Source organism: Cynocephalus volans, chromosome 6, assembly GCF_027409185.1.
Source record: "Cynocephalus volans isolate mCynVol1 chromosome 6, mCynVol1.pri, whole genome shotgun sequence".
In the NCBI taxonomy this organism is placed as follows: Eukaryota; Metazoa; Chordata; class Mammalia; order Dermoptera; family Cynocephalidae; genus Cynocephalus; species Cynocephalus volans.
In genome coordinates, this window is record NC_084465.1 from 159242043 (window position 1) to 159259417 (window position 17375).

Below are 17375 nucleotides of genomic sequence, written 5' to 3' on the forward strand. Positions count from 1 at the left end.
CCTAGGAGCTAAGGGCGTAGGCGCCCTTGTGGCCATGCAGCTAGCACCCCATTTGGAGGCAGGTTTTGCACCCACCACCCATCTTCACGTCTTGCTTTTCAACATAGTGTATCTCGGAACTCATTTCAGGCAGCAACTACTTTCTGAAACTCCCTTTATGGGACAAACACAAAAGCAGAGAGCAGTGCCATGAGTCCCAGCATCCACAGCTGTCAGCGCTTTTTCAGGTCTGTTTCATCTATTTCCCTTACTTTTATTCCTCTGGAGGATTTTAAAGCGAAGCCCAGGATTAGATCATTCTACCCCCAGGTACTTTGGGAATGAGGCTCTGTGCACAGACTGCGGGGCGCGGGGCTACTTTCCCATGTGTTGGAGCCACACACACCCCCCAGGCCCACTGGGCTCAGAGAAAAAAGTGACGAGGAAGTGGGGCCTCAGGAGCTCCAGAGGCCTCACCCCCCACCCTGCAGCTCCAGAAGGCTCCTTGCTTGGTGGAGGAGACAGCAGAGGCCGGCAAGAGATACCCAGGTATCTCACCTGGAAGGGACCAGGTGGGGCACCCCACAGTGGGAACCAGAGACAACGGGAGAGGGAAGATGGGGCTGGCTGTCCTCGGCTGCAGCTCAGGCTGCCAAGTGCCCAGCATCTGGGATGAGGGGACAGGCTGGTAGGCGCGTGGGTGGACAGGTTAGGCTTGGGGTCTGGGGAAGTATGGGGACCAGGGAGAAGAGAGTGAGGTCAGCTGCTCGCAGCCTGGGAGTTGGATTTCTGCTGGGTGAGCGGCCCCACGTGGCAAGTGGCCATCTCCAGGACGGGCTCTGGGCTCTGCTCCTCCCATAGAGGATATTCCCACTAAATGTGGGCAGGGCCGGACACCACTGCAGGGGGGAAAGCAGTGGACAGACCAGGGGCCGGGACCTCGAGAAGACAACGCAGACTGGAAGGAAATGGTGAGAGCTCTCGAACTTCATGAGGGGTAAACAAAACGCTGATGCACGTGTCACCTCTGCCCAGGTCAGGGATTGCCAGAGGCCTGAGGACACAGGGAGCGGGGGCGGCATTTGCACATGTGAACAAAGCTGCTCCTCCTGACTCACGTACATGCGCTGCCCTTCCCAACTCCCTGGGGAGAGGGGACCCTGGGAGGGAGTCCTGGTTCCTGAGTCCCAAAGCCACTGAAGTTCACTTGGGCAGCCATGGGGTAAGCTGCCCTCCGTACCCCTAGCCCTGAGGAACCTGTCCAATCACCCTAGAAATGCTCCCCCTGAACCAAGTTTGAGGGAGGTCACACGAGCCCCGACAGAGCAAGAACCCTGCCCTGAACTCAGATGGAGGCTTTACTTTACTTATTTTGGGATAAATGACACAGCAGACACCCAGGCCCCCATGGGGAGGTCTGAGTATGCACATGGTGCATATAAGGACAGCTATGCTTCCTCCAGTCAGGCTGGCAGTCCCAGTGGGGACAACTCTGGGACCCCGTGGTGTCCAGGCTACGGCACGCCCTGGAGGCCAGCCCATGCCAGGTTCTGGCCCTGCAAGTGCCTGCGAGACCAGCGGTGCAGCCTCCAGGAGCACAGCTGAGAACCGCCCACAGAGCAAGCGATAAGCACATCTGGCAAAACATTGATAAGCAGCGCATCAGAGAGCATGAGTTCTTTGAACTATTCTTGCAACTTTTCTGTGTGTCCAAGATAAAAAAAATAAAATAAAGACATCTAAGGCCTTCGAGCCTCAGAGCCCGGCATCTGTGCCCCCAAACCTCACCCTGAGAGATATTAGAGCTAAAGAGCTCCCCAAACCTGAGATTACTGGAACTGTGCAGGATCCTGCTGCTCCTGCCTGAGGGACAGGATGGCGCGTGCAGCCTTACAAGGGGGAGTGTGAGCTTTATTGATTATTCATGATTAGAAAAATGGGGGCTTGGAGCCCCGCAGAGGGGGCTGGGGCTCTGCTCGGTCACTGCTGGTGAAGAGTGTATGCGGGGCCTGTGGCCCCACTTCCCTCTTGATGGTCACCAAGCCCAAGCACTGAGACCGGACACAGTGGCCACCACTGGGGCCAAAAGGCAGTGCTGGCTGCCCAGCATCTCTGGGATAGGAAGTGGGCAGAGCCAGGATCACCAAGACGACCGTGGCAGGCCCCATGAGAGATGGGGATGCTGGTGCATTGGCAGGGGAGCGGCATCTCCTTGTCCTTCTGGAATGTTCTGAGACAGAGGTCGTCCCTGTCCCCTCATCCAGCCCATCCACAGACCTGCTGCATGTCCTTGGGCAGGTACGACTATTAGCTGGGCACAGTTCTCTGGGCTGTCCAGTTCTGACCTTCCAGACCCTGTGGCTAGCCCCCACACGCCAGGAGGGAGCTGCCTCCTGGGAAAAGCAGCCAAGAGACAGACGTGGCCTTCTGTACGGCAGTCGCAGTTGGAGCAGCAGCTCATCCTGGGACATGGCCCAGCAGAGGCTGGCCTGGGCTCTGACAGTTTTGGGGAGTGCCACGTGTAGGGAGGTGGACAGTTCAAGGGCACGGCAGCTCCTGGGGTCTGGGTGGCTGGGCTGGGCAGGTGCAATCCAGGTTCTGAAAAGAAGAGAGAGGAGAGACGTGAGTTGCCTGGCCAGCCAGCGGGACCTAGAAGAGACTCTGAGCCCATCCTGGTGACACCCCATGAGCATCAGGGCCAGGTGGACACCTGGACACTCAGACCCAGGAAAGAGAAGGGCCCAATTCTGACCCGGGCAAGCCATCGTTGCTCTCCAACACTGTTTCCCCTCTGAAGCCAGGATGAATAAAGTGTTCCTGGGTCATTTCCAGGATCTAAAGGCCTGACCTACTGCAGGGGGCCAGAGCCAGGCAGCTACAACCACAGCCACCCAAGCCCGAGACTCTGCTCTGGCTGCTTCCAGCAACAGGATGCACAGTGGTCCTGGACTTGGGCCTTTGAGGACAACCCTGAGTACACCACCAGGTCACCACGGAGGTCAGGGCTCAGGAGGATGCATGCCACGTGCCCACAGGCCCCAGCATCCCATTCCCAGCCAGCAGACAGTGGATGATCTGGGAGAATAGAGGGCTGCATTCAGGGCACACAGCAGGCGATTAATATCTGGCCTGGTCATCATGCTGTGAGTGAGAGACGTGCTGGCATCCAGGGGTTCTGTGAGGATGCAAACTTAACAACAAACAGGGGCCACAGCTGGCAGTGAGTTGGATGCCAGGTGAGGACGCCCGAATCCCAGCCGTGGCAAGAGGTTGGCCTCTGGCTCCACAGCCAGGGCACTGGGACTGTTGTGTCCCCCACACGGGAGATGGCATGGTTGAGGGGTCCTGGGAGGCTGTGGACCACCATGGGCAGCAGCCACTCCAAGCCTGCTCCTGCCTGGAGAGGGACTAGGCCAGGTGGAGGCCAGACACTCCTAACTGAGCCATGCAGCCAAAGGCCTGGCTACCTGGGTCCCATCCATTCGTTCACTGTGGCTACTATGGTACGATTTTCTCTTACATCCCCAGAACACAAGTGCTCTGCCCTGAGCATAGACTGCTCCGGTCAACTCTGCCATGGGCCTTACTGGTGGACAGACGGTCACTGTCAGGAGTGCCCACCCTCCCGCAGCAACTCACCTCCACCTCTAGGACAAACCCAAGGAGTGATGCTAGGCCAGAGGCCATGTGGACTGTGGCGTACGTGGTCCTGGTCACGCCTGAGCCCCCCAGGCCTCCCCATGGACCTCAGGCAGTTGCTTGCTGTCCCTGAGCATGACAGAGGGAGGGCTGAGTGTGATGTAGGAAGTGCTTCCTACACTGCAGGCCTCACCCTGTGTTCGAGAAGGGGGTGGCCTCGATTGTGCTTACACACAGCCAGGGTCTGTCCTAGCACAGGTGGGTGATGCAGACCCTTTAAGGGGCAGACTTGAGGTGTCACAGGGGCTCTGCGTGACAAGATCCCGCCTTTCACTGTCCTGATCAGAGTGGTGTAGCCAGTGGGCACATCTGGCAGGGATCACACAAGGGCCCCCTTCTTGGGTGAGGGCTTATATGATGCTTCACTTGCCGAGTGGGGCTGAAGAGGGTGCCCAGCCCTCACTTTGTCAAGAGAAGCCAGAAATCTCATTTTTACATGAGTTCTCCAGATGTTTAAACGGTGGCTCCAAAAAAAGTTTTGTCTAAACAGCATGACCACGGGTGGTCAGTGCAGGAAAGGGCTAATCTCGAGGCAGCTGCCAGGTGTAGACCATGCAGGTGTAGACAAGGGTTCCCCCGGTCGGACTCACCATGCCCCAAGAGCCTTGGATGGCAAGTAGCCCCAGGGCTGTGGAGGTGGGTCTCACGCCCCCCTCCCGGCTCACCTGAGTGCCCTATTGCTGGGGCGCCACATCCACCATGGGCTTCTGGACCCCAAAGGCCGTGATAAAGATGTTGACCACCACGATGATGAACACCAGGCCTGTGGCCAGGTTGTTGAGGAAGTCCAGCTTGGCGTGCTTGGCTGGGTTGTTAAGGTCGTACTTGACTGCAGGCGAGAGGGAGTGGAAGGTGCTGAGGGCAGCCCAGACATGCGCCCAGCCCAGGGATGTGGACGGAGACCCCACGTGGGGAGCGGTGCATCAAGCTGTGCTGAGTGGACCTTACAGGGCCCTCGGCTGCATTTAGGGTGAGTTTTGTCCCCTGGAGGGAAATACTTCTGTTTCACTAAAACACTGACAATGGGGTCCGTGGCTTGGGCAGCCCTGCTGTCTGTGACCCTACCTCTGCAGGCATCCTCACGCCCACTTTCTCCATAAGAAACTGAAGCTCAGACAGGCCAAGCGCCTGAGGTCACAGAGCTGAGGATGCTGCTCCTGGACGTCAGCCCAAGACCAGGTTTGGTTTCCAAGACCAATGTGCTAGCCCCTTGTATGACTTAATCTATTAATCCTCTGATTATGCCCATTTGGAGAAACTGAGGCCCCAGAGGTCAGTCACTAGTCTTAGGTCACGCAGCCAGGAGCAGGTCAGGAAGAGTGAACTGGAACCCTGGCTGCTCCTGAAGAGGTCCCCGCCTGGATGGGCAGCAAGGGGGTTGCTGGGAGCTCTGGCAGCTGAAAGACAGCCTCCCAGGGAGACTCCAGGGAAGACCCCAGGAGCCCAGCCCCACCTCCCCACCTGCCTGTGGTCCCTCTGCCTGTCTGTCCATCCAGCAGAACAAGTCGGTCTAAAGTGGACGTGATATTTAGTTACTTAGTTCGGGGGAAGACTGGAACGTTGGTGTCTGTAGCCTGAACATCGGGTGTACGCTCAAAAACAGCAGGAACGCCAATGGCTAGTCACTGTCCAGAAATGGCGGTCAGGGCCCAGCATCCCTTGTCACTCCTCTGGGGCCCAGGGTCCTCGCTCACTTCCTGTGTAACTTAGCTGGACAAGCATCACCAAGGACAGCCCTGAGCTTGTGCTGGGCACTGATGAGCAGGCCAGCCTCTTAGGCCGTGAGGACTGGTACGGCTGAGACCATCTGGGGCACGGAGCAGTGAGGGCCAGAGAAGCAGGTGTCCCAACCCCACAGGCCCTGGCCCTGAGGATCCTGACTCTGCTCCCTGCTCTTTCAAAGTGCAGGGTGTGGGCAGAGGCCACACCCTGGACCACATGGCCTGGGAGAAGGGCTCAGCCCAGGCAGCTCCGTGAGCGCTCAGTGCCCGGGGCGTGCGAACAGACACCACCTACCCAGAAAGATGAGCAGCACCCCCACGCCGATCTGCAGCGCCAGGGAGATGGAGATGAGGACCACCAGGGGCACAAAGAAGGCAAAGGCAGGGCCCTGCTCAACCACAGCCTTCAGCTGGGACGCGTTGGCCATCAGCAGAGCAATGTCCAGCATGCTTTCAGCCGCGCTCTTCTTGTTGGCGTAATGGTTCACGTTGATGGGCCGGTTCCTCCAGCCCCAGCGGGGTGGCTGCAGGGAGGGGGACGGTCAGCAGAGGGTGGCTGCAGGGAGGGGGACGGTCAGCAGAGGGTGGCTGCAGGGAGGGGGACGGTCAGCAGAGGGTGGCTGCAGGGAGGGGCCCAGCCAGAGGGTGGGGGCTGTGGGAAGGGGGCGGTCAGCAGAGGGTGGCTGCAGGGAGGGGCCCAGCCAGCGGGTGGGGGCTGCGGGGAGGGGGTGGTCAGCGGGGGAGGGGGGCTTGCAGGGAGGAGGACAGTCAGTAGGGGGTGGCTACAGGAGTAGGGGGACAGCCAGGGCGGGCTGGTTGAGGGGAGAGCGCTGGCCAGTGGGTGGGGGCTGCGGGGAGGGGGACAGCCACTGAGGAGGGGGCGGTGTGGAGGGAAACAGTCAAGCAGGGCCAGGGGGCAGGTATGGGCCTTGGCAGGGCTGGTGGGGGGGGGTCTGACTTCTCTTGCCCCCACCCATGTAAGTGCTGGAAGGGAAGTGCTTATTACTCTAAGGAGAGACTGCAAGAATGTTCTTGGTCTTTATAAAACCTTCCCTAGGAATAAAGTCCTGGAGAGGAAGGAAACATAAAACAGCAACCTCAGCACTCATGCTGTTTTTCCACTGAAAAGTGCTGTGGCTCTCGCCCTCCTGCCACTCCTCCCTGCCCACCCGCGCCCGCCTGTGCCCCCAGCCTCCCCTCCCCTCAAGGTCTGGGCTCCTAGCCGGTGCCAGGAAGGGAAGTGACAGTGACGTGTGGGAGGACAGATCTGTGCACACTGGTCCAGGCATGAAACAAGTCCTTCCAAGGCTGGGCCTGATGGTCTATCCTGCCTTGGCCACTTCCCAGCCTCAGGCCCAACAGGACACTCAGGCTCCACCACTCCCTCCCACCTGTCCCCAGCCTTGGGGCATCTGCCCTGCAGAAGGGTCTGGCCTCCTTGCTTGGCCACTGTGAGCTGCAAACCGCTTACATCCAGAGCACGCCTGGCACACAGCAGGCGCTAAATAGATGTCTTGGCATACTATGTACAGTCAGCTTAACTTCCTTCTTAGTTTTCGGAATAATAACGCAGGGATGCAAGTTCTGATTTATTTTCCAGGGTCGTGGGCATCACCCAGTGACGTCCCTCTCCTCTACCTTAGGGACCATCCCAGCCCTCACCTAGCCCTGGAGGCCAGTTCCAGAGTCACCTCCCACCAGCCCACTCAGCCTGTCATTGATGGGCCTCTAGTGTCCTTTCTGTTGCCAGAACCCTCATGCTCCAAGGCCCTACCCAGAGGTCACTGCCTCCAGGACTTCCCTTGGCAGGACCTGACCCTCTCTCCTACCACAGGAGGTCACCTCTCAGGGCCAGCCCGTTTCATTCCAAGGTAGCTCTAAGTGCCCAGCTTGCTCCTTCTATAGAGCCAGAGTCGGTCTACCTCGAGCTGCCCTGGCCAGGCCTCTCCCCAGCCACCCAGGACAAACTTGCTGCTCCCTCAGCCCTGGCCCTTTGTCCACAAGCAACTCTGGGATGCCAGGCCCTGGACCGCAGCCTCCCGAGACTGGTCACCGGGTTGGAGGCAGTGGCAAGAGCCCACTGCTAGTGGCCAGCCTCCTGGGGCCCATTCTGGGGGATCTTGTTTCCAGACTCATGAAAGATGCAGGGATAGGAGGCCGGAGGGGCAGACACAGGTATCTACTTTCTGCAGGCTGTAAATATTCACAGTGAAATACAAACGAGGCAGCCGATATAGAACTAATAGCGGGCAGCTGTTTTGCTTTCATGGTGTGTATTTTTAAGTTTTAATTTGCAGGTGGGTGGGCTCTGCTGCCTGCAGCTTGGCCTAAACATTCCAATATTTGTCTTCACCTTCAGCTGCTCCTAAGCAGCAAGTTCACTTGGGCCAAAATCCTAGATGTGAGAGTGCACAGGAAAAACAGGGCCTGGTGCTGCTCTCAGGTCATTCCATGCCCACCTGAAGCCCCTCTGGGGTCTCCCACGCTAGGCTTCCCACTGTACTCTCTGGGTTCCCTCCCAGGCTGCCGAGGGTCTGGGTGCAGATGGCCCATGCATAAGGGCCTATGCCCAGTACTGAAGTTGTCGCCAGCTCTGCTCTTGTAAAGCTACCTGGCTGGTCACACCCCATCACACATGTGCCCCACTGAGTGCAGGGCTTCCCAGAGGTTGCTGGCCTGCAGCGGGCATGTGCTCTGAGTTTTATAAACCACAAGTGCCAAAGTACCCTCCCTAGAGGCTGCCCTAATGCTCACTCAGGTCTCCTTCTCAGGAACTGTGGTAAAGAGAAGAAAGCCAGGTGCAGACCCTGCGAGAGGTTTCCACTTTTTGTGGGGGAACATATACATGTACATATATGTGCATATATAGAAACACATGTGCACATAAACACACACGCACAAAACATATACACACACATACATACACAATGCACACATGCACACATCCGCATATGCACATACATACACACATATAAAATACACACGAACAGGCATACATACATAGATATGCACACAATACCACACACATATAAACACACATACACAAACACACACGTATACAGTACACATGTATATACACACATGCATACACAAACTACACCCACACATACACATATGCCCAGGCTAACTGTGGTGGCCTCTGGGCAGGAGGAAGAATGCCTTTTTAGCCTGAGCTCTTCTGAACCATTTAAATATTTTATAGCTATGTAGTCATGAGGAACATTCAGACACATGATGAACACCATCAGCGACAGAGCCCCCAGCTCCCGACTCCCCGACCTCAGCTCTTAGCTCACACCCACTTAAGGTAGGTAAAGTGACGTTCAGTGTAAGAGGCTCCTTCTCCAAAGCCACATAGCAAGTGAGGGCTGGGCTGGGGTTCGAACCCATGCTATGTGGCTCAGAAGCCCTGGTGGCTGATACCATTGTCCCCTCAGGTCTCCTGGAGGTGGGACAAGGGCTGGGGCCACCCTGTGGGGGCTAAGCTCCCAGGGGCTCCCTATCCCAGGCTCCAGCTCTATGACCTCAAGACAGATATCCCTGCTCTGTGCCTCAGTCTCCCATGTGTGCCATGGGGCTGTGGAGCAGGCACTCTGGGTGGCCTTGGAGCCCTAGTGGCCAGCATGGGCCCCAACCTATGTGCCCCTCCTGGTGAAGAGGCTTCTGGACCCTCTAGCCATCCACTTCCTATTTGGCCTCTGCAATTATAAGGAGGGCCCGGGTGCTGGGAAGCCTCCACACCCGGGTCAAGCTCAGCACTCCACAGCCTGGCCCTGTGGCCTTGACAACATACTCTCTGCTGAGCTCAGTCTCCCCATCTGCACATATGGGGAACCCGCTATCCACCAAGTGAGAGGGCATGCTACTCTCAGATTCTACAGACTGGGAGAATGAGGCTCAAAGGGGCTTGCCAGGGCCACTTTGAGAAAGCGACAGATCAGAATTAGAACCCAGGAGTGTGTGTCCCAAAGCTTAGGGCTATCCCAGGAAATGGCACAGCTGGCATCCACCCTGGGCAGGGGGACTAATGAAGCTGTGTGAGCTGACTAAGGGCTTCATGCAGTTGGTGTGGGGGTGGGGACCACACACCAGGCCTCCTGGGGGCGCTCTGAGCCTTGTAGCCTTGAAGGTGACCACCGTGCACGCGAGTCCCAGGGAAGGCAGACCCCTTTCCCCCAGGCCCAGGGTGTTTTCCATTGTCTTGGGAAGCCCACCTGGTTAGAAAGGCCCGAGGTCAGCCAGGGGCCCATGCCTCACAGGTCAGGTAGCCCCACGGGCCTGGTTGGCCACCAGTAGTGGCACTGGGCATCCCCGGCGGGACTTGTGCCATGGCCTGGGCGGTGCAGGGAGCAAATACCCTGATTAATGTGTCCCCAAGGCCAGCGGGACTTCCCCCAAACCTCAGCAACGCCCAGGAGCTGGAGAGGCCAGATTTTCTTCCTCTAAAAGCTAAGAAGGAGCTTTGGTGGGGCAGTTGGCTCCGTGCAGAGGTGGATGGCTCGCTCCTCACACTGCCTTCTGTGGCCAGTCAGCCTCAGTGCATGTGTGGGGACCAGGCCATGTGGCTACGTGGTACCAGGCCCACCCTGCCAAGCTGGGGCAGGACAGGATGTGAACCAGGCCTTCTGCACCCACAGGCCTGGCTCTGGCCAGAGCCTTAGGGGTGCTCTGCCAACTCAGCACTTGGATGAAAGATGGGGGTTGCAGTGTGGGTGGGGGGCTGGAGCCACCAGCTAGGCCCCACAAATATGGTGATGTGCATCTTAGGGTCTGTGAAGAACGGGGCTAGGGGCTGGGAACTGCTTTGGCACCTCCTCTGTCCTCCCTGATCCCACTGCACCACTGACCAGCGGAGTGACCGCCCTATACCTCAGTTTCCTCATCTGTAAAACGGGCAGATCAGGACGTGGAGGGGACTGAATGAGGCAGGCTCAGAGGCCCCATGACCCATTAGAGTGCACAGCAGTGGCTGGCAGGGCTGGGATGTTCTTCCTCCTTGATTCTGGCTCTCACTACTTTGACTCTACCTCCCCAGTGCGCCCACCAGCTCATAATTAACTGCACACACACACACACAGCAGTAACAAGAAAAAGGAGAGCCTGGGCAGGAGCTAAGCAGGATCCAGGGAGTGCCCTGGGGTCCAAGTCTAGATCCTGGCCCACTGCAGCCTGCTGTGCCCAAGGTCCTTCCCCTCAGGTTCAGCCAGGCAACAGTAGATGGTGGGGGGATCTGAGAATGGAGCATCCCCCAGACCCAGTGGGCTAGGACCTAACTGGGGTGTTGGGCATCCCTCGTCTGACCCACCAGTGTGGGGGCATGAGCTGCTGGGCCCACTCCCCAGACATGGCTGGTGTGAAGCTGCCTGGCTTGGGCCACACAGCTGGGCCAGGAGGGCTGGCTTTGGAGGCTAGCATCTGAGGCCTGTGTCCGCTGCTGTGCAAGCCCAGGAAGCAGTCCCAGAGAGGGTCGCCCAGCAGGAAATCCCAGTGAGACAGCAGGAAGTGCCAGGAGGCGGGGTCCCCACAGCAGCTGGGGCCTGGACTGGGCTGGGTGGACCACTTCCCGCAGTCTCAGCACTGGCCAGTCAGGGTCGACTTTTAGAATATGGCAAAGACCTGGCCAGTCTCATGACCCACCAGGAAAGCAGAAATAAGGAAAAGAGCAAACTTCCCCCTGGGCAGCTGAGGTCATGCAGGGCACAACTCTGTCCCCTGAGGACCTGGCCTCTTGACCCAAGTGTGGCCCCAGGAACCTTCACCCTGCAGGTCTGTGAGGAGCAGGAAGGCAGGAAGAGCGTGAGGTGGCACCAGAGACTGTGTCCCAACCCTGGCTTGGCCACCTCCCTGCTGCAGAGTCTGATGTACAACTGCCCCCAGTGCCTGGACACAGCCTAGGGCACGACACAGCTGTGGGCCATTGTACATGATTGATGTTTCCTGCTCCTTCTGCTGTCAGCCAAAAGTGTGCTGACTTAACAAAGACACCAACTCAATCCCTGGACACTGATGGGGCCCTCACTTGAAGGAACATGGGTGCCAGGCACGTGATAGGGCATTGACAGAGCTTCCTCACTGCCCTGGCCCAACAAGGCCCAACTGGGCGTCTCTGCTGAAGAGCTGCACGTGGGGGTCTCCTCAGGGCCCCACTCCTGGGGAGAGTGCTAGCCTTTCTGTACCACAGGCCAGGTGTCACTACCAGGAGAGAGTCTCCATGGCCGGCAGGAAGTGATCATGATGACAACACTATGTGCCAAGCCCTGCTCCAAGCTCTTCATGTACATCAGCCCATTTAGTCCTAACCAAGGCTCTCTGGGGGAGGCACTGTTATCACCCCTATTTCACGGATAAGAAACTGAGGTGCGGTGCTGACGTGCCCAAGAAAACACTGAGGCGGGGTCCTGAGGGTAGGAAGGGGAATGGGCCACTGGGTGGATCTGGGCCCCCAGGCTGGGGGAGCAGAGCAGTCTTCATGGCTGGCCGCCCCTCGAGGAAGCCTCCCGCCTGTGACCAGAGACCCCCCCAGAGAAATATGCTCATCCTCACAGCACTTCCGTGGCCCCTGGGCCACCAGACCTGTGATCAGGCCTGCAAGGCTTCTCTTGTCCAGCCTTCCGTCCCACCACCCCTGCCCAGCCCTGCATGCGCTCAGTGGTCCAGCCTCTGGGCCTTTGCTCTGGCTGTTCCCTCTGCCTGGATGTCCTTCTCCACATCTCAGAGGGCCATCTCTGCCTCCCCTTCCCATCTTCCAGGGCCCAGTGCCAGTGTCCCCACCTCCACAGGAAGGCTTCCCTGATCTCTATGCCCACCCACCATGGCGGCCCACCAGTGCCTTGGGAATTCCTCACTTTTTGCCTCGGCTTCTCCTGCTTCATCTGGGCTGATCTCTGCTCTCTGACCATAGCTCAGGGGACTGAGGCTGTGTCTCTCTCCCTCTGGTCCTCAGAGCCAAGACAGTGATCCTTGAGCAAACCCAACATGATCTGCCCTGGACCTCAGATGGGGCCAGCCCTCTATGAGGCACAGCCCACTCTGCTGCCTGTGAGGTGAGAAGAGATGTCCTGAGTGGAGAGCACAGCCTGGGCAAGGTCGAGGGTGGGGGAGGAACAGAATCTTCCCTTCCAAACCAGTTTCCAAGTCACCTGCCCCTGTTGGTTACTGATTTGCTTCCCCCACTTCCCTGAAGGCAGGCAGGGATCATATGCTCTCCCTTTTTAAGGTCATGTATAGAAAGCCCAGAGAGGTAAAGCAAACTCCCCAAGGACACACAACTGGAGGCACCCCCTGCTCCAGTGTTCCTTCACAGGATCAGGACCAGGTCCCTGGAATCTCACACACTGGTCAAGTCCCACAGTGTGATGGCTCCTCATCTCTAACCTGGGACAAACGTTGGCGCAATCCCAGGGCCAATTTCCCCCATCGCTCCTGGGGTCCCTCCTCCCTGAACATGTCCTGTCCCCACAGCATTGGCCTAGGACTGGTCACCAACACCTGGGGAGCATGTCTGCCCCTGTCAAGTTCACACCATAAGAGGCCTGGAAAAACTCAGGAGGCAGCAGTTCCCTGCCGCCATCCTGGGGGCTCAGAAAATGAAAGCATGTCCAAAGTCAACAAGTCACCAGAGGGCAGTGCCAGGGCTGCGACGCAAACACGAGGGAGCTCGGGAAGTGCTGGGCCCTGGGATGAAGAAACCAGGCACGGGCCCCCCCCCCCCCCCCCCCGGCTGGTTTAGGCCCTGCCACAGCAGCGGGGGACTGTATGGTGGGGACTGGCAGGAGGTGCGCGCCAGCTCTAACTCTGGCGGGGGAGTGGGAGGCGCAGGGACCACTGCCTGGGCTCGCCATACTCGCAGTCCTCCCAGGCCCGGCAGGGCTAGCTGTGGACATGCACCCAGGAGACTAGGGGACGGACACCCCGCGGGCTGTGAGTGTGACGCTTCTCTGTTTCTCACGAACAGGTGAGTGGATTTGGGGCCGCAAGTTCCCCATCAGCGCACGCAACAGACTGCGTGGTCACCGTGGGCTGACGTAACTGTCTGCCGGCTGCTGGCCTGGAGCCTAGAGGCTGCTACTCTCCGCTCGCCCTGGGCGCAGTGCGCGGAGGAGACGGCATGGACAGGCTGGAAGTTGGAAGGGCAGCGCGGGAGCCGGGGAGGGCGGGGAACAGGGCGCCGGCCGTCCTCGATCGGGGAAGCGGCGCCCGGGACCCTCCGGGGCGCAAGCCAGGCGTGGGTACAGCGTAGCGGGGGCCGGGGACGGCAGCGCTCCAGCCCGCCCCGCGCCCCTACGGGGTGGCCGGAGCCCCCGGGGCCACCACGCGGGCCCCCGACCTGGCGAGCGGAACCTCGCCCGAGGAGCCGCGTCCCCCCCACCCCGCAATGCGGATGCAGCGCGCCCCGGGCCCTGCGCCCACGGGTGCCCTGGAGACCGCGGGCGCGGGGCCCACAGAGGCCCGGCCGGCTAAGGTCACACAGCGACGGGGAGGGGGCGTCTTACCGAGGCGTCCGGGGATCCCAGGGAGCCTGGGCGCAGGTCGCCGTTGAGCTCGTACTCCTCGGGGCCCGACTCCATGGTGCGGCCGCCCGGGCCGCCCGCCTCGCTCCGGGCCTGAGAGCGCCCGCCTCCGCCTCCCGTCCCGCCGAGCGCCCGCCCCCGGCCCGCCCCGCCGCGCGCGGCCGTCCCCAGACTCCGCCTCCGCCAGGGGCGCGCCCGGAGCCCCGACGCACCCGCCGAGCGCAGGCCGGGGCGCCCCCGCGGGGCTCAGGCAGGACCGCGGGCGGGTGCTGCGCGGCCCAGGCCCAGCGGGGGGCCCGGAGCACCCCGCGCCCCCTCCCGGCCCCCCGGTGCCGGCCGCCGGGTCGTGGACAAGCCAGGCCCCTCTCTGGGCCTCCGTCGAGGCTTTTTACCTCTAAAGTGAGGCCGAGAACCAGCCCTTCCCCGGCCACTTCACAACCTGCCCGGCGCGTCCTGAAGGCGGGCGGGTGTTGCCGCTGCTGCCCGGGTTAGGGTTTTCCCAGGGGAGGCTCGCCCTGGGGACCGCAGTCTCTCCGGCACAGCCGCCACCCCCATCTCTGGTTCCGTACGCTCAGGAACTGAGCGGCAAGGGCTCCCCAGGCTCTCTGAGCCTCGGCGTCCCCGCCCGGGAAATGGGGTTATGACGGCCGCCCGGCGCAGACGTGCCGCAAGAGTGGAGGCACAGAGGGGTTCAAGGTGGCCGAACCCCACTTGGTGTCAGCCCCTCCCGAGTGATGGAGCAGCCTCTGTGTCCGGGAGGGAGACAGGGCCCGCCTTGACCTGAGGCGGCACTTTGTGCCCAAGCCAGCCGCCGCTGCTGGGTAGGGCGTGTTGGTCCTTCCAGCCGATGACTCAATCAGCCCATGTTTCCCGGGACGTCCTGTAGGGCCTCTGCAAGGCCTGGGAAGCCAGGTGGGATGCGGAGAGGAGGGGACATTATCTCCCTGGAAAGACACAGTGCTGCAGGAGCTTGGGATGAAGGCCAGGCTGCTCTCTCCTCCCCCTCCTGACCCTGACATCACTCCAGACCCCACTGCTTTTTACCCACCGCGCTGGGCTGCACCCCAGATTTCTGCATTCTATTACTTCGTGCTGATGCCTGAGCTGCAGTCCCCGAAGGAGTGAGCAGACCCACGGCCCCTTTGACATCCCAACCTCCTTGTGGAGGCCAGGTGGGGACCAGGCTGCAGGGACTCTACATCCCAGAACTGCCACCCGGTAGATGTGTGGGCTCAGGGAGGTGGCTTAACCTCTCTGTGTGTCTGCTTGCCCTTCTGCGTTCTTAGCATAAGTCCGGGTTTTGGTCAAGGCCGCGTGAGCGTGATCTATTTTCCCTCCCCATTAAGAAACTGAAGAGCAGAGAGGTTAAGCGGTGGTGCCCAAGGTCCCCACACAGCTCCTTAGGGCAGCCCGTGCCACAACCCAGCCTCGTTCCTGGGGAGGCTCATTCTGTCATCCTGCAATCATGGAACACCTACTGTATGCCAGGCCCCGTTCAAGGTGCTAGGGGTTGGGGGGAGCCTGCCCTTGTGGAGCTGACAGGGACAGATCGTGAACAAGAGGCATGGAGGCCACCCCGTGTGGGGCCAGAGCCCTCACTTCTTGTCTTACTAACAGCCTGGGGAGTGGGCATTCTCCCCTCATCTGACAGGGGAGGAAACTGTGGCCCAGCTGGGGCGAGGCCCAGCTGGGAGCACGTAGCCCGGGAGTCCATGCTCAGAACTCCTGGGAAGGCTGTGCTGTTCTCTAGGCAGTGGCTTGTCTATCCAGTGCCTGCCTCATGAATGGTCTCTGAGACAGGGTCTTTCTGGCCAGCAGGCTGGACAGGCAGCCACCAGTTGGCATTGGAAGCCCAGTGCCTGCCTCGCCTATGTGAGCCCCCATGCTCCTTGGCCCCCTGCCCTGTGCCTCACCCCTGCTATGGAAGAGGGGCAAGTCTTATAAGTGAAACTGAAGACACAGAAAAAAGCAAGTCTTCCGCTCAGCCCTGGCCAGGCCCTGCTCCTGACTCATGGGCACATCCCAGTGGCCTGTGGTGGAGGCAGGCTAGGGACAGAGGGGGCCCAGAGCCCTGGCCCAATTCCAGCCCAGTCCCCACCTGCTGTAGGATTGGGCTGGTTGCTTGGCCTCCCTTTTCCCATCTCTGCATTCTTCAGTGCTTTGCCCATCTGGGGATCTGGGGGGTCAAGGGTGTGTGTGGACCACCCTGGAGGCCACGGAAGCTCATCCTGACCACGGCCCCCAAGTCCCACAGCCCATAGCTCAGACCACCAGGCCTCTGTTGGCCCGGTCCACCACCAGGCCAGGAGATGGGAAGCATGCAGTGTGGGCAGGGCAGCCAGGACAGTGCCCGCCCACAATGACAGCACCACAGGGCCCTGGCACTCCCTGATGGGGCTGTCCTGGGAAGGAGGAGCTGGTGTTGGCCCACTTTACATCTGAGAAAATGGAGGATCACATTGTCATGCCTCTGCCCTGCCTCAGAGGGGGTCTCTAGGCCAGGGTCTGGGCACAGGGGCCATTACAGTGGTGATTACTGTTATTCTCAATATACTGCCTCACCTGATTGCTCACGAGCAGCTGGAAATCTAGACTTTTAAATGTTGGCACCATCCACACAAAAACAACCCCCACTCACAGTCTGGGACATACTCCCACCCTGGGGGGCTGCACTGGCTCATGTGAGCTCAGCTCTGGAGGGATGTGGGGGAAACCACAGAGACTACCAGAGAACACTCTCAGAGGACCCTTGTACCTGCCTGTTTACGGGCAAGGGGTGTCACGGGCTGCAGGGCAGGCGGGAAGGCCTGGGAGGCCCCAGGCCCATCCTGAGGTGTTTTCTCCTTTGGGCCTCACAGCAACTCCACGCGTGAGATTCTTCATTCCCACCTTCCAAGAGGAAGCCAGGAAGATTGCAGCATCACAATTGAGAAATCAGACACTGGGTTTGTAAATCTGCTCTATGCCAGCTCCTGGGACCTGGGCAGGGCTTCTCCTCTCCCAGCCTCAGTTTCCTCAAATGTCAGTGGGGTGGAGGTGGTGCTCTTCCTAGGGCTGCTGGAGGATGTCGGGTGTGGGTGTAAAGGCTTAGGCCGTGCAGGGCCTCGTCCCTGGCTGCCATCCCGTGTATGTGTGTCTCCAGTGATGGATTTCCCGGTCTGTTGTGTCATCCTTATTTGCCTGTGAAATGTCTGTTTTCCCATTGTGCTTGGAGCTGTTTACCAGACTGCTCTCTCCTGGACCTGGCCCAGGACAAGTCTTAAAGGAATAGTGCCCACTGTGTCCCTGCCATCCTCCATCCACCTGCTTTCAAGTTCTCTTGGAGACGCTGAATGCATGAGCCGTCCAAGGCCAGCTCCCAGATGCTGACCCTGAGCCGAGGGTCCATGTGGAAGTGACCACTAGAAGGTGTCCCCAGGAGCCACACAGAGGAGGGGGTTGGCCTGGAGAGGGATGGGCCCAATGG

General features: G+C 59.7%; 1 protein-coding gene across 1 annotated transcript; it reads right to left on the reverse strand.

The window, feature by feature from the left end:
* Positions 1 to 1869: 1869 nt before the first annotated feature.
* On the reverse strand, positions 1870 to 14032 carry NINJ1 (ninjurin 1). The gene is made up of 4 exons (XM_063100463.1): positions 13892 to 14032; positions 5695 to 5923; positions 4344 to 4507; positions 1870 to 2577 (listed from the first exon to the last, which is right to left on the reverse strand). Exons 1-3 carry the CDS (start codon positions 13964 to 13966, stop codon positions 4353 to 4355), a joined length of 459 nt encoding a protein of 152 aa, XP_062956533.1. The 5' UTR covers positions 13967 to 14032; the 3' UTR covers positions 1870 to 2577; positions 4344 to 4352.
* Positions 14033 to 17375: the final 3343 nt, after the last annotated feature.